Source organism: Triturus cristatus, chromosome 1_2 (genome assembly GCF_964204655.1).
Source record: "Triturus cristatus chromosome 1_2, aTriCri1.1, whole genome shotgun sequence".
NCBI lineage: Eukaryota > Metazoa > Chordata > Amphibia > Caudata > Salamandridae > Triturus > Triturus cristatus.
The window spans coordinates 844,595,512-844,610,624 of NC_140580.1; the positions used below are offsets into that span (position 1 = coordinate 844,595,512).

Here is a 15,113-nt window from a genome sequence, read left to right on the forward strand (position 1 = left end):
GTTTTGTATTACATTACACAATTGCCGGTTGTGTGATCTATCTATCTATCTATCTATCTATCTATCTATCTATCTATCTATCTATCTATCTACCTTTTTTTATATATATATATATATATATATATATATATTTATATATATATATATACATACATACATACACTGAAAACACCAAAGGTTAGACATTATACGTTGGTTTGGTAATAATACCTTACTTTGTTTTAAAGAGAACCTTGGAAATTCGCTTAAAAAAACGAAGGTTAAAGTGACACTATGGTTAGGTAAACGAGAAAACCTTAGAAATTCACTGAAAAGTTAAAGTGACGTTATAGTTAGGTGAAAATGGTAGTTTTACCTAAATATTTTGTATCAGGAAAACCACTGAAATTCACCAGTTATAGTTAAATTAAGTAACTATAACTTGTCCCCAACATCCACAGTGTTATCATCAATGATGTCCTAGAACATGCCATGAGTGATGTAATAATTGAGGTCATACACAGTGCATGGCATACAACGCACCCCATAAATCTAGCCACCCACCATGTTTTGCTCTGGGACATGTCTGCTTTTTCCTGTGCCATTTCAAATGGGTGATTAGTACTGTGTTTCTTGCAATGCAGTAATGTGAGTTATTGTGTGCATAGTGTGCACTGCTTACCACAACAGTTGAATGTCTTGGATCAACAGTTATTTACTGACTGACATTGAAGAAAAAGTGTGACATGTACAGTCTTGGAGGCGAAAAACTGAATGATATAAGGACTATCCGTTTGGCAGGTGAAAAATCAAATTATGTCTTTATTTTGTGTAATGTCAAAGAAACAGTATCTTGGGAGTGTTTGGTGAGCGCGAAAAATAAAAGAGTGGTGAAAGTAACAATGTTGTGTGATAGGACAGGTATGTGGGTGTGAGTAAAGATGGTGACAGAGAAGTCTTTCAAAGCACAGCAATGGAGAGAACGGAAGAAGGCATGGCAGGGCTGAGTGGGAATAAGGATAGAGAGGGAAGTTGAAGGACGAAGAATGTAAGCTATGTTAAGTAAGTACTTGCAAACCACTTACTACCGGGCGACTGATCTCTAGGCAGGGTCCCATAGGTAACCTGAGGGCAGGGTTGAGCTAGGGAGACGGGCGATGCCAGTAAGAACAGGGCTGAGTTTAAAATACAGGTGGATAGTGAGAGAGACCAGGAGCGTAGCTATCAAAGAAGAGGGTGGTAGCCCACTTTGCTTGCTTGCATTAGGCCCATGGCACCATTGCTACAACCCCGAGAGAGACCCAGACCAGAGAGATCATAAGCAGATAGCTGGCTCGCTCTGTTTCTCTCTGGCCAAGGTATTGGCACATATGCACTTCTTCCCCAACACACAATCAAGTTTCATCTTCTGCCGAGCACAGAGTGGATAAAACAGTTAAAGGAATTAAAAAAATAAGGGCTTCCAGGTGCACACCCCTCATTTCTCAATGTATTTGGGCCCTGTGAGTGGATAGAGACTTGAGTGGGGAAGGGATAGGTTTAAGTAACAGGAAGGGTTTTATAGTAAAGACACATGGCAGGTTTAGTGTTATGGCAATGACAAGTGTCAGGTTTAGTGTTATAGTAAAGATGCTTATCAGGTTTAGTATTATGGTAAAGACAAGTGTCAGTTTTAATGTTATGGTAAGGTTCAGGGTCAGAGATAGGTTCATGATTAGAGTTAAGTTTGGTTTTATGGTAAGAATAGGCTTGGGGTTAGCTTTAGTGTACCGGTTCATGTCAAGTTTAGTCTTATGGAAAGTATGAGGATTGCTGGTAGGGTTAAATTTAGGTATAGTTGCACGGGAAGAGTTAGGTTTTGTGCTAGATTTCTGAAAAAGTCACGCAACAAAATGCAGCAAGACACCTTGCTGTGCTGTGCTGCATGACAAGGAGAGAGCTGGAATCAGCCATATCTACCAAGATATGATGCATTCCTGCTCTCTCCCTGCGCTGGCACACTGAGTGCTGCCTAGCGCCATTGCAGGCACCCTTGAACCACGGTGGTACAAGCAGGATTGTTCCTTCCTGCACAAAAACAACCCTTTGAGCCATTTTCCTCTTTCTAAGTGTGCTGTGGAATACAGCAAACAAAGAAAGAGGAACTAATGTGGTGGAATAAAGATATTTCTCATTGTTATGGCTCTATTGGGAAGGTTTAGCATTTTGACTCAGTTCCAGGTTTACAAGGCTTTGTAAAACTGGGAGTGCGCCAAAATCCATTGGTGGATGCATGGGAATGGCCATGCTCCACCCCTGGATGCCTTCCTAACTAACACAGAGCAACACAAGGCAGCAATTTGTACTGCCTTGTGTTGCTTTGGATTTACTAAGCCATGCATAGCCATGCAAGGTGGCTTTGTGTGGCTTACTAAATCTCACTTAGGCCCTTGCTTTGCCTTGCGTCACCTTGCGTGATGCAAGGTCAATACAAGGGCATAGTAAATCTGACCTTAGTGTTTTTATAGCAGTTACGAATAGGCTAGTGTTAGTGCTATCATTATGCAAGTGTTAATGTTAGGTTTAGCTTTATGGTAAGAGTTAGGAGGCAGGAAAAGTTTGGGTAGATACAGGTTTAGTTTGAAGACCATCGCTATGATTAGGCTATATTCCACATTAGGTCTGAGGGTAGTTTTAACACTGCAATCTTTTGTCCCTCTCACCAGGAGCATTGTAGTGAGCACTAGTTATGTTTCCAATCAAACGTGGCACACACGGACGGACTTGTGCTCCAAACCATGCAGGTCAATTGATGTTTCTTTATGACCATTGCAGGTTCCGAGGGGGCCTGGATGTCACTCATGGCCAGACAGGCACTGAATCCATCTACTGCAATTTTCGGAACAAAGAAATAATGTTTCACATCTCCACGAAGCTGCCCTACACAGAAGGAGATGCCCAGCAGGTACAGAGTCTCCAAGATGAGGTCATGGAGCGGGGAGAGCGGACGGCTGTGTGGTTAACACCATGAATGTAGCCTGGGCTTTGAGCATGTGGGCTGTGGCTGTTAAGGGAACCACAGAACAAGACCAGCAGGAAAGGGGCTGCTGTCAAAGGGAAGGAGGCAAGAAGTGGATTCTACTCAGACAGGTGGGAAGGGACGGGACCATGAACCTGGAGATAAGAGGAGTAAGAAATAAAAAAGGGAATGCATAGGAGTCTTTAGAGATAGGGATGGTGGATTTTAGGGGAAATATGGTACAATGTGCCACGGGTGAGGTCCATACAGAACAATAATGGGTGGATGGTTTACGATCAACCATGTCTGCTCCCAATGCTGCCAGTGGTCTTTCATCAATTGTCCTCCCACTCTACTCTCCTCTCCTCATTCAGTAATATTAGTGTTGTACCAGGAGTACTTCATGTGTGCCGGCACAATTTCGCATGTGAAAAGTACTGAGAGATTATGGGGGTACCACAGCAAAGAAGACAGACAAGGCGACATGGATTACATCATAATTTTCTATTTCCTTAAGTGACCGCGTGGGTAAGGAAAGATAGTGTACAATGGAGCTAGAACATTTGAGGAGGGAATAACAAGAATGGGTGTTGTTGTTTATTATATCTGTGAAGGGTGGACGGGGAAACAGAACGAGAGAGTAACTTAGTCACACACTGAAGATGGAAGGGGGAAGAAACTGCCTCTCCCTAATCAATGTTTGAATGATCTAATATTTAGAGCACAAACAGCTGCCCTCGAGGGCGTCCTAATGCTAGCCAAATATGGTAGAGCGACCTTTACACAGTAGTGAACAACCAGGTATCCAGGAGCTACCTAAAAGGATTCTCTGACTGAATGGAGTGAATGGCAGGAGGAAGATTTAGCCGCTAGTTAGGAGAATAATCTTTCGCCCTATCTTCACCTTTTGAGCTTTGGGATTTGGAGTAATCGCGTGCTGCTTGATCAAAGCACCATTACAAAATAATGGGGTAACCCATACTAGTCAATGGACCTGGGTAATGCTCGGTATAGAAAACAATGGTCCTAGACTAATTGCCTCAGGAAGGTATTTATTAAGTCAAAATCTATGAACATGATACACATAGAACTCAAGTTACATCATAAGTGTGCCCCAGTAGTTTCTCAATTCAATTAAGTATATCCTCAAAGAGACACACAAGCACCATAAATAACTTCAATAGTGACTGTTTAATCTCACAGTTATTATAACAGATCACTGTAGGGAACGTTTCAAAACAGAAAAGAGGGTTGCTCCAGGGGGAGTGTGGAAAAAGGATTGTGCTCATGAAGATAGAACAGATGTATAGGGAGGGAAATCTGAGAGTAGTTAAAACAATCAATTACACATAGTAATGTCCTTAGTAAACTGGTCGTGGTTTACAGTAGCACCAGTTTTACAATGGGGTCAGTCTCTCATGGATTTGAAAGTTCTTTTCTGGTTCTTGATGTTGTACAGAGTATAATCTTCTGTAAAGAGGTAGGGATGGGGTGAAGTAGGGTACAGGCCCACTAGGGGAAAGTGTCGACGTTTCGACCCTGGCGCACAGAGGGTGGTTTGTATCCTCTGCAGGGGGGTCTTCCTCAGGACGGGGATGGGGGAGGAACAACCTGTATCAAGGCGAAGTCAGGGTTACAGCTCCTCAGGTGGCGGTCTGCATAATTGCAGCGGTGAATTAGAATAGGTATTGAAATACAATGTGCAGTTTTCAGGACAGCAGTGTAACTTAGTCACACACTGAGGATGGAAGGGGGAGAAAGCTGCCTCTCCCAAATCAATGTATGAATGATCTAATTTTTAGAGCGCAAACAGCTGACCCTGTGGGCGTCCCAACGCTAGCCAAATATGGTAGAGCGACCTTTACACAGTAGTGAACAACCAGGTCTCCAGGAGCTTCCTGAAAGGATTCTCTTACTGAATGGAATGAATGGCAAGAGGAAGATTTAGCCGCTAGGAATGAGAATGAGCTTTCTCCCTATCTTCACCTTTTGAGCTTTGGGATATGGAGAAATCGCGTGCTGCTTGATCAGAGCAGTCTGTGCGGGATAGGGAGAGAACATCCTCTGAAGGTGGGCAGGACCAATAACATAAAATGAATGCATCATCTTTTAAACTTTTTCTTTAAAAAAATTAGGACATTTATTGCTGTTAATGATATTAGAGATCTTTGTATTAAAGTACAAATCTGTATCAGAAACATAGGGTATTTACTTCGTTGTATGTTTAGTACTGTGATGTCTCACAAATAATCAAACAAAGGATGTGATTTGGCTACTTGTACCTGTTATTTTGGAGACTCAAAAAAGAATAGAAATATAAAAAAAGAAACACTGAAAGCAGCACAGCAGTGCTTCTGCAGGGCAGCGCAGCATGCTTGGCAGCAGTACCGCGAGGGAAGGCAGAACTACCACCAGTATGGCGGACTGCTCCGGTGTCCGCAAAATCAAGTGGGTGCTGGCAGCACAGCAGAGAGGTTTATGGTAGGGCACTGGTGAGAGCAAACACATTCTTGCAGCAGTGCATGAACCCTGCAGTACTGGATGCTTGCCCACAGTACTGCACAGTTGTCAGAGGCGCTGCATGGGTACCTGCAGTACCAATTTAATTGACTTGCAGAACTGGAGAAAGACATAACATGGATACTTTTGACTAGGCATTTGGCATATCGATCACAGTCCCTGCCAACCATCGAGCCTAGTGTATTTTGCTAAGGCTGTATTTATACATGAGTTTTAAGGCCCTCATTATCAGTTTATAGGAATAAGGTGGGTATTTATCATATGTGGTCAATACCACTTATTCTGTTTTTTGTTTTTTTTTAAATGAAATTAAGGCATTACATGCAGAATCAATTTTTATCACATAGCATTCTGCATGTTTTGCTTTTCTTTGGGCCTCCTGCCCTCCCAACCCCTCAACTTTTGCCAGGTTTGACCTGCCAGAATTTATCCTTGGAAAACTGCAAGGTATTGATAATTATCACACAACTCTTAGGGGCTGAATACAATGGCGGACGGATGTCAGTCCGTCTGCCATTGCTTCGTATTTGGGACCGCCCGCCTACAAAGCGGCAGTCCCACATTACGCATTACGATGCGACCGACACTGAGGCGGTCACTTTGCCTATGTTTTGTATAGAGGCGAGGATGCGGCGAGCATCCCCCGCCACAATAAAAAAAATAGGGTGTTTATATATCCGTGCACTACGTGGTAGGCACCATGCGGTGCCTGGCACATGGTACAGGGATATGTAGGGGGGCTACAAAAAAGGGGGGAGGAACCAAGAGCTTTTTATATATGTAGGGGGGCACCATAGGTGCGCCACTGGGCCCATGTACCAGCCCCATGGGGTAATGGGGCCTGCTATGGGCCCCCTTTTGCGTTTCCACCAGCCGTTTCCCGGCGGGTTGACCGCCACAGACAGACCGGCAGAAAGGGATATTGTAACCCCCACGGCGGTGCCTGACAGGCACTGCCGCCATTCTGGGGATGTAGGGCGGTCCGCCAGGTGGTCGGAATGCTCCCGACCTTCGGGACCGGGTCGGTCAGTCTTTCCAACAGCAAACACACTGCCTGCCATCGTAATGTGGCAGGCGGTGATTCAGTCACCGATGGCGGGGAGACCGCCACCAGCAGCCTGTCGATGGCGGTCTCCCCGCCATCGTAATCAGGCCCTTAATTCTGGTCCATGAATATGAGTGACCAAGAGAGGGATTAAATCCCTCTAAAGGATACAAGAGCAGTTACTCTGTGGACACAGAGGTGCTGCCAATTTCTAAAACTGAAAATCTGGATGGGAGACACACTGCTCATTAACAAAGGTAATAGTAATGATTACAAAGACATTGACTTTGCGAATCACTCCCCTCAAAATGAACAATCTCTTGCAGTTTAACAAATTTACTTTTAGGAAACATTTACCTCTGGTTTATAAACATATAATTGTGCAAGCCCAGATGGACCATCAGCCTCAGCTCCAGCCTGTAACTTTTCCATGATCATCAAAGCATGGCAGTAGACTGGGGGAAACAGGTGAGACCTGGGATGAGTGTCTGGCTCTGCTTTCCTTAGAAACTGTTTTAGGGACGGACAAAACTGCCCAGACGAGGGGTTATGGTAATTTTTGTTTTGAAACATGCATGCTGAGGGCACTGAGGTTTTCCCCAGAGACAGTCACAAAAGGAGGGCGATGATCTTTTTGCGTTGTGGCTGTGGGCGCTGAAGTTAACAGTTTGGAATCCCTACCTGGAAGTCGAGATTGAGTGTGATCCCCAAAAGTGAGAGATCAGAAGGAGTCAACATTCACAATTAGTTTGAACCTGACTTCCTAACCAGATGCATCTGAATTTTGAGAATCTGAATGATTGGAGGTCTGATTGCATCTGACATTCCCTTTTTCCAAAATGGAAGCCATTTTAGTTAGCAATGCATATGAGTAACTGAACCATTAAGCTTCTGGCTACTGCTGACTATGCGACTGGAAACAGGAAATGAGGTATCAGTCTTCTTTGTTTTTAGTTGCAGCGAAAACGACACATAGGAAATGACATTGTAGCTATCGTCTTCCAAGATGAGAACACGCCTTTCGTGCCAGATATGATTGCCTCCAATTTTCTCCACGCATACATCGTAGTACAGCTGGAAAGCACCAGTGAGGAGAACACGTTATATAAGGTAAGCATAGAAATGGGAAGGCGGGGCTGGAAAAGCAGGTGGAGCCCAGACAACCAGATGCAAGAAGGGGGTTACTGCATCCTTGAAAGATAAAGTAGAATGGTGGAATGTCCCTCCAGCTATGTAGGTGAATAATGTTAAATAAACATGATAGGTTAAGAACACAAAGTTTACTCATAATCCAGAATGTGGTGCAAAACAGTAACATTGGAGCCTGTAAGCAAGAAACTGGAGAAGAGAAAGTTCATGGCATCAATGTCAGTGTGAGATTATAAGGGAAAGATAGGCAAACATCATGAAGAAAGTTTATTGAGATCATGTCATGGTAAGAGTATGATGGAAGACTATTGGGTATGCGCCTTGGCAGGTATGTGAGGTACGAAGACTCATCCAGGAATCCCCGGGTAGGTACACATAGAAAGAATCCCTGTGCCTCTGGTCACGTGTGTGAGGGAAAGATCCTCATAGAGAAACAATCTTGTCAGGTGTATGAGGAAAGAATGTTCAGGCAAGAACCCTCAAAGTAGGAATGTGAAGGAAGATTACCTATGGAGATGTGTTGGGAGAAGAAAGTTATGACTAAAACACAATAGACCTCCTTAGCTGGGCCACTGAATGTGTCCTTTCACACCACCATCAAAAACTCACTGAAGGCTCAAGACCACAGTTTGAAACAACTAACTCAGAATCAAACGCCATACAGTAAACAGTGAATTCCTCTTCAGCAGTAGCAAATGAATAGAAGCACACAAGAGCACTATTCACCACACATACAAACAACTCATTGTCAATGCGACTCATGTATTGTACTGCATCACATCATATCCAACACAAATGAGCACACTGGATGAACCAGTGAAGTACCAATGCCATATTACATAGCTTTCCACCACAACATAACCGTCACTTTAAACCTGACTGGCGCTGCACACCTTATCTGGCATAACGGGCAACCTTTACTGGCCAAGAACGCAGTCCAAGATTCCACCTCAGACCTCTTGTTCTTTTTAATAAGGCTAACGCATAAACGCAAGCACCACATGCACAAAGCATGCATGCAGACTGGCACCGATCTATAAGGAACACCCAGTGGGCTACCTGGACTCCCAAATAAATCTGTATCTGGCAAATACTACACACAAGAGACCTATGGAAAGCTATAATGCTGAGAATGCCTACTGACGAACAACTACTCCTGCTATACTATATGACTCAAAATTCCCTAGCAAACAAAACTCCAGCATGTACGAAATCCCAGCAACTTGCTGAAACACCCATTCCATGGCCATACCAATGGCATACGTGCTCTGTTTTACATATCAGGTTACATCATATCACAATATCTGTGCATAGAGACAAAGTGATATCATGAGTTCGAGAGCGAGACATCCAGAGACAGAGGGGTATGGAGAGAGAGAGACAAAAAGACAGAGATGCTCCATTGTTGCTCCAGATAGAGTAGTGATGGTTAACTCAACTCGTCAGTGAACTAATGGATTCTTTGACGTCACTAGGCTGTTCCATATCAATTGAAATGCACCTTTAGAAATTAAAATACTGAATTTGCCTTGTGAGAATTGCCCTATTTGTGGAGTATTACTAGTGGGTATTGAGTGGATTAGTAAATCTATGACTAATGTGATTTTACAATGTAAAACCCCGCAGAGAACTTAAGTTCACGGTTCACCAGTTGTCTCCAGTGTGGGATGGCCCTCAGAGTCTGCTCAGAACTGACGATGAAATGCGAGGAAAATTGATTTTGTCAGAAAATACTGAGCCTGATCCCGCAGGACTGGGGGAGAGCAGGAAGAGCTGACTTGAGGGGTTTGCGGGTGCCTGGATAAGGTACTTATGAAGACAGTTTTGTGTGTTCTAGGTCTCCGTCACAGCCCGAGACGATGTGCCTTTTTTTGGACCAGCACTTCCTGACCCTGCCATTTTTAGGAAGGTAAGGACATTAAATGGCCATCTGTGTCAGTTAACATCTGTCAACCCACCAGGGGGCCCCACCTTCAGCCAGTGATCCCCAATGAGTGAGTCTGTGGTCCCTGCTCTGTCTGTGACTGAAGTGTGCACCTGTGCTGTGTATGAGTGAGAGGCTGCTGCATGGGCTGTAACTGGTCTGTGTGTGCGAGGGGGGGGTTTTGTGTGTGTGTGTGTGTGTGTATTTGTGTGGGTTTGTGCATTCGGACGTTTGTGTAAATAATGCTAACCTGCTTCTGCCTCTGCTGTTCATTGTTTGTAGATGTTGAAGGTGTGTGAAGAGAGTGTGGATGTGGTGTAAGTGCGTGCTTGCATGCGTGTGTATGTGTGTGTGTGTAAAGAATGCTAGTCCTGCTACTGCCTGGTCTGCTTGTGAGTGGGACTCTTACAACTGATGGGGCCTGTATGTGTTTGTAGGTTAAGTCTGCATACTTTTGTTCAATTTGTATCTGCTCTATAGATCTATATGCCTATGTGTGCATGGGAAACTCTCGGTAAACGTGGCTAGTGCTGTACACTTTTTGTGGTGAAGGCATCCTGCATTATCCATGTCTGTTGCTTGTGTGAGGGAAGCTTGCACTGCCACTGTCTTCGAGTGGCGTAGGTAGACACTTGCCCGCCCGTGGCGGTCCCTGCCGTTGTGGCCCTGCAGCCGTGCTAAAGAGCGGGGTCGGGGGTGCTGGCGAGATTTCCTGCGTTTGTAACAGCGGGGGGCGCCCTCAAAACTCATGCCGCCCGGGGACGACCTCACCCCCTTTGCTATGCCACTGCTGTCTGCAGTGCCTTTTCTTTGCAATTAAGTGGATTCTTGGACTGCTGCTGCCCTTGTTATATGTACTCCTTCCACTACTGCTGCACCTGGGTGAATGCCAGAATGCCAAACTGTACACAGAAATATCATCTGACATGAATATTGCCTCCTAAACATCATTTACAAAAACATGATCCAGTTGGGTGACGATTTTCCATCATAAACTCCAACAGTGCATCATTTTCAGACATGTTTCGTATGCTATGATTTGTCAGATGATGCTCTGAGAGCAGTATTCTGGTGCCGCACCTACACCTGTTTTGTGTATGAAGTGAGCTTGCAGTCGAGGGGGGTGTTGGGCTTGAAGGCATCGGGCATAGAAAGGGTTAATATGAGGGTCAGCCTTAGTTAAGTCCGAGGCTGGAGCCAGACAGATGATATCTGACAGGCTTGTGCGGCAATGTCTCCTGCCCATCTTCAAGAACATTGAGGCAAGAATCCACCCCCTTTTAACTATTTTAATTAGCACACAACTGTAAGGTTTGCTCATGCAATTGTAATTAAACATATACAACTCGGCAAGCTTTTCCCGCCCAAAAACCTGTGGACAGAATTGAACTGATCCAAGCACAGCTGGAAAGGATAGTGTAGAGACACATGGTTGATACCCAATCTGGAATAAAGTATTCTATGAGTTTCTGGAAGAGTGCATCTAAGAACCATGACCTGCATCCTTTTATTTCACCTCTCCTGCCCACCGATCTCTCCCTCTGCTGAGCGGGGCATTGTGCTGTAACCCCGCCCAGTGCCAATGTCTTCCATGACACCTAGAAAACATAACACGTGAAAAGGTAAGGTTGCAAAAACACTGTTTGCAAACGCAAACTACCAAAATCACAACCTTACCTGGGCATCTCCCTGCACAGCTTTTTTGCCGGCACCAAATCTTGCTATAAAGCACTTGCCCTTAAATGTCGTAGGGGTTGAGTAACGATATATAGTACGTAATTCGGGTTCTAAAACATGTGGGAAGTCAGTTTGGCCAAATTAAGGAAACGAATACACTTCAAGCATTTTTGTAGATAGATATTATTGTACCGTCGTGATTTTTGTAGGTTACATTGCAGAGTTTCTGTGCTTGTAAAACCTATTTTTTTCGTTTATGCTTTCACGTGGATCCCTGGAAATCTCGGGCCAATAAATGAATGAAAAATCCACTGTTCTCATCTTCAGCGTGGAATGCAACTTTTTTTTTATAAGTGAGGAAAGTTACATGTGTATGTTCCCCTGAGTTTTCTATTGAAACTGATGAGTGCTCCCCACCCACGCAGGGCCCCTCCTCCAGTCTGCATAAAAACAAATAAAGGGAGGTCAGACATTAAACTGTTAACACATCAGAGGATTTCCGGGTATTAAGGGTCTTATTTATGAGGCCTTGCGTCAGTTTTGCGCTGCTGTTGCGTCACTTTTTGCGATGCATCGGCGGCGTAAAACATGCCCCCTGTTGCGCCCTATTTACAAAGTGACGCATCTAAACAGATGCGTCACTTTGTAAACCCCTGCGTTACATTACAACTGCGTCAGGTATAATGTATGCAGGAGGGGAGTTCCCACGCAAGTAAGCCTCGTAGAAGTGGCACAGTCTATGAGATTTCACTGCGTCACTTCTAGGACGCAAATACATCAAAACCTTACGTAAGGTTGACACAGTGCTATATCCGTAGGCCTTCCCCTGCATTGCTGGAGTTGCGTCACGCTTTAGACACAACTCCAGCAATGCGTCATTTTTGTGCCGATAGCTACATCAGTAAAACTGACGTATCTGTAATTCCTTGCGACATGATGCGTCATACGGTAAATATGACGCATCCATCATGTCGCAAGGAGGGCGCAATGAAGAGTGGCGCATCGCTGTTTTCACGCAGCGATGCATCACTTTTCATAAACGAGGCCCTAAGGGTTTCAGAGGTCTGCCTCACCTGCGGATGTTTATTGATTTCTCAGGTATTAAACAACCAACTCATCCTTTTTTCTGGGGTTTCCATGGGGGTGTGTTTTAGGGCCCAGAATTCCATGATTTTCTCCTGACCAAGTTGATCAATGCAGAGTACGCCTGCTACAAAGCGGAGAAGTTTGCCAAGCTGGAGGTAAGTGCATGTTTGTAATCCTTGCCCAGTGTAAATTTGTCAGGAAGATTGTCTCATTGTGCTGTATTGCAGCATTTCATATAGTGCTTTATTATGGGAAAAGTGCCCGGGTTTACATCAGAAACATACGTGCCGTTAGTGGAGTACACAACAGAACATTGTGTGGTGGAATGACCTTTTTGGGAGGAGTTGGGTGAGATTCCTGAGGTTTGGAGATGTGCTCTAAGCATGTTGCTGCGGCGTCACTGTCCTTAAATTGACCAGTTGGGCTTCTCCATTGGTGGACTTCAAGTGTTTGCAATATTTGGATGGTCATAGTGGAGGCCTTAAAGGCGGCGGAATGGAAGTTCTGAGTGAAGAATGTTCACCTGGGATGATTTTTAAAGCAAACTTGCCAGGCTCTTAGGAAATTAATGTACAACGTAAGGTTACTTGGCCTGACGACTTGAGCCAAAGGTAAGACACTTCATAAATGGTCTTCATGGTGATTCTGGCACTCGGCTCTTACTCACTTTCCTTCACTACCTTCATATCTACAAGCCAGGCTCTAGTTTTATACTTTACAAGGCTCTTCGGCCCATTGGTCACTCCTTGCACCCGCCCTCTACTGTCTCAAAAGTGTACACAAAACAGAACCAGGTTCTGTGCCATTTCAAATAATCCTGAGACATAGCACATACCTTTGGGTGCGGCTGGCTGCATGCTATAAAGGTGTGAGTGTAGGCTTTGGGTAAGCCATCAATGCTCTCTTATATCTGGTGGAGGTTCTTCTACACAAGCATGATGCCTCTGTGGCACTAGTAACTTGGGGTTCTGAAAGCAATGGGAATTGCAGGGAACAATTCTTCTTGCATTTATTGGCGTATATAGCTTCCTGGAAAAGGTAAATATACCAGGGGTAACAAAAAGATTACAAAAGATCCAACATACTTAGGACCTCTCAAGGTTAACATTTAGTGTCCTGGGCACATTTAGATTTTGTAAAGTCTCATAAGCATGGCTTCAAATAAGAAGTTGGAAACAGAGGACCTCATTTACTATATTGTGACGCACCCAGCACAGCACAGCAAGCCTTCCTTCTGCACTGCCGTGCATCAAAATTAAAGGGCAGGAATGTAGATACGGTGCATTCATGTCCTTCTCCCCTGTGCCAGCGCACAAACAGCACCTGTGCGCCAGTGCAGACACCCTTGCGCCATGGTGCCAGGGTTCCTGCTTTGTAGAGAGTATTGTTGTTGTACAGGAAGGGACAACTTCCTACACATAAACGATCATTAATGCCATTATGCTCCTTCTATATGTGCTGCAGAAACCAGCACACATAGAAAGAGCAAAAAACTAGGAGAAATAGAAGTATTTCTCCTCGTTGCGCCACTCCTATTCCTCCTCTGGGGAGGCGTAGGATTCGGACTCATTCCCAGGTTTACGACACTTTGCAAATCTGGGAATGTGTCAGGTTCCATGGATGTTGTGTTGGAAAACCCACAGCAACACCCATGGAACGCCCCCTTTCATACAGAGTACTTCGTGAAAGGGGCCCATATTTACAAGGCCATGAAAAGTTATGCAGGGTGACTTTACGTGGCCTTGTAAATATGGGCATGCACACCGCGCTGCCGGTGCGTCTAAAAAAGTGATGCACCAGCGGTGCAATGGGCTTGTAAATGAGGCCCTCAATCTCTTAATTAAGCTGGAAATTCTGAGATGAGCTACATCTCCATCTCACTTCCACTCCCTCTCACATTCTCCAATCGATCACTTGTTCCAACACACTCACACCCCTTCACTCACTCCCTCATACTCACTTTCACTTATTCATGCACTTTCAAGCTCTGATTTTCACTCACTTCCACTCTCATTGGCACTCCCAAACACACACACACATACACAGTGCTTTAAATGGAAAAAAGTAACTGCAGGTACTCATTAAAATGAGCTAGAGGTGTGGCAAGTGGGCGGGGCCAGGGGCGGGGCTAAGGGCAAGACATGATACATAATGACTTCTATACCAGTTGCAGCACATATTAAAACAGGAGAAATGTGTTTATGTAAACAAAACCGGTTTACTCATTACACAAGATGAAAGCCAAACAGGATGATATGTTAACATTTCCATATATATATATTTATATATCCACCTCGAGTTGTCTCGCTTTCCTGGAAATTGGCGCTCTGTGACTGTGCTGTTTTGGCTATGGCAGAGCTAAGCCCTTTGTAAATACACGAATTTCCCCAACAGGAGAAGTTCCAAAAGCACTCATGGATATAATCAGTGTCCAATTCTGTTTATTTTCCTGGCAACAACATAGCTGGGGCAACACAGCACAGCCCAACGGGCTTCAGTCTTACAAAGACCCTGCTCACGGGTACACAAAGCGCTGCCTTCTCGCATTGAAAAAATATATTTTCAACATGATTACATCACTTCCTTTTGGTTACGAACTTTGCATTGTGGGCGATGTAGTGTGTAAAACACCTCGTTTTGTTGGTTCCACCACATTTTGTGTAGAATTTAGTGCATTTAAAACAATTATGTGTTACACAAGTGACATTTCTTGTTTTAGTGATCTCATTCAACAT

The 15,113-nt window shown here is 44.4% G+C and overlaps 1 protein-coding gene across 7 annotated transcripts in view; it reads left to right on the forward strand.

Annotated features, from left to right (window-relative positions):
• Positions 1–15,113, forward strand: part of RAP1GAP (RAP1 GTPase activating protein) — a 1,002,066-nt gene that overhangs the window by 929,649 nt on the left and 57,304 nt on the right. For all 7 annotated transcript variants that reach the window (XM_085608997.1, XM_085609001.1, XM_085608999.1 and 4 more), the window contains 4 exons: positions 2,794–2,923; positions 7,497–7,652; positions 9,529–9,600; positions 12,447–12,533. In XM_085608997.1, the coding sequence (XP_085465123.1) occupies positions 2,794–2,923; positions 7,497–7,652; positions 9,529–9,600; positions 12,447–12,533 (445 nt within the window). The remainder of the gene's footprint in view (positions 1–2,793; positions 2,924–7,496; positions 7,653–9,528; positions 9,601–12,446; positions 12,534–15,113) is intronic.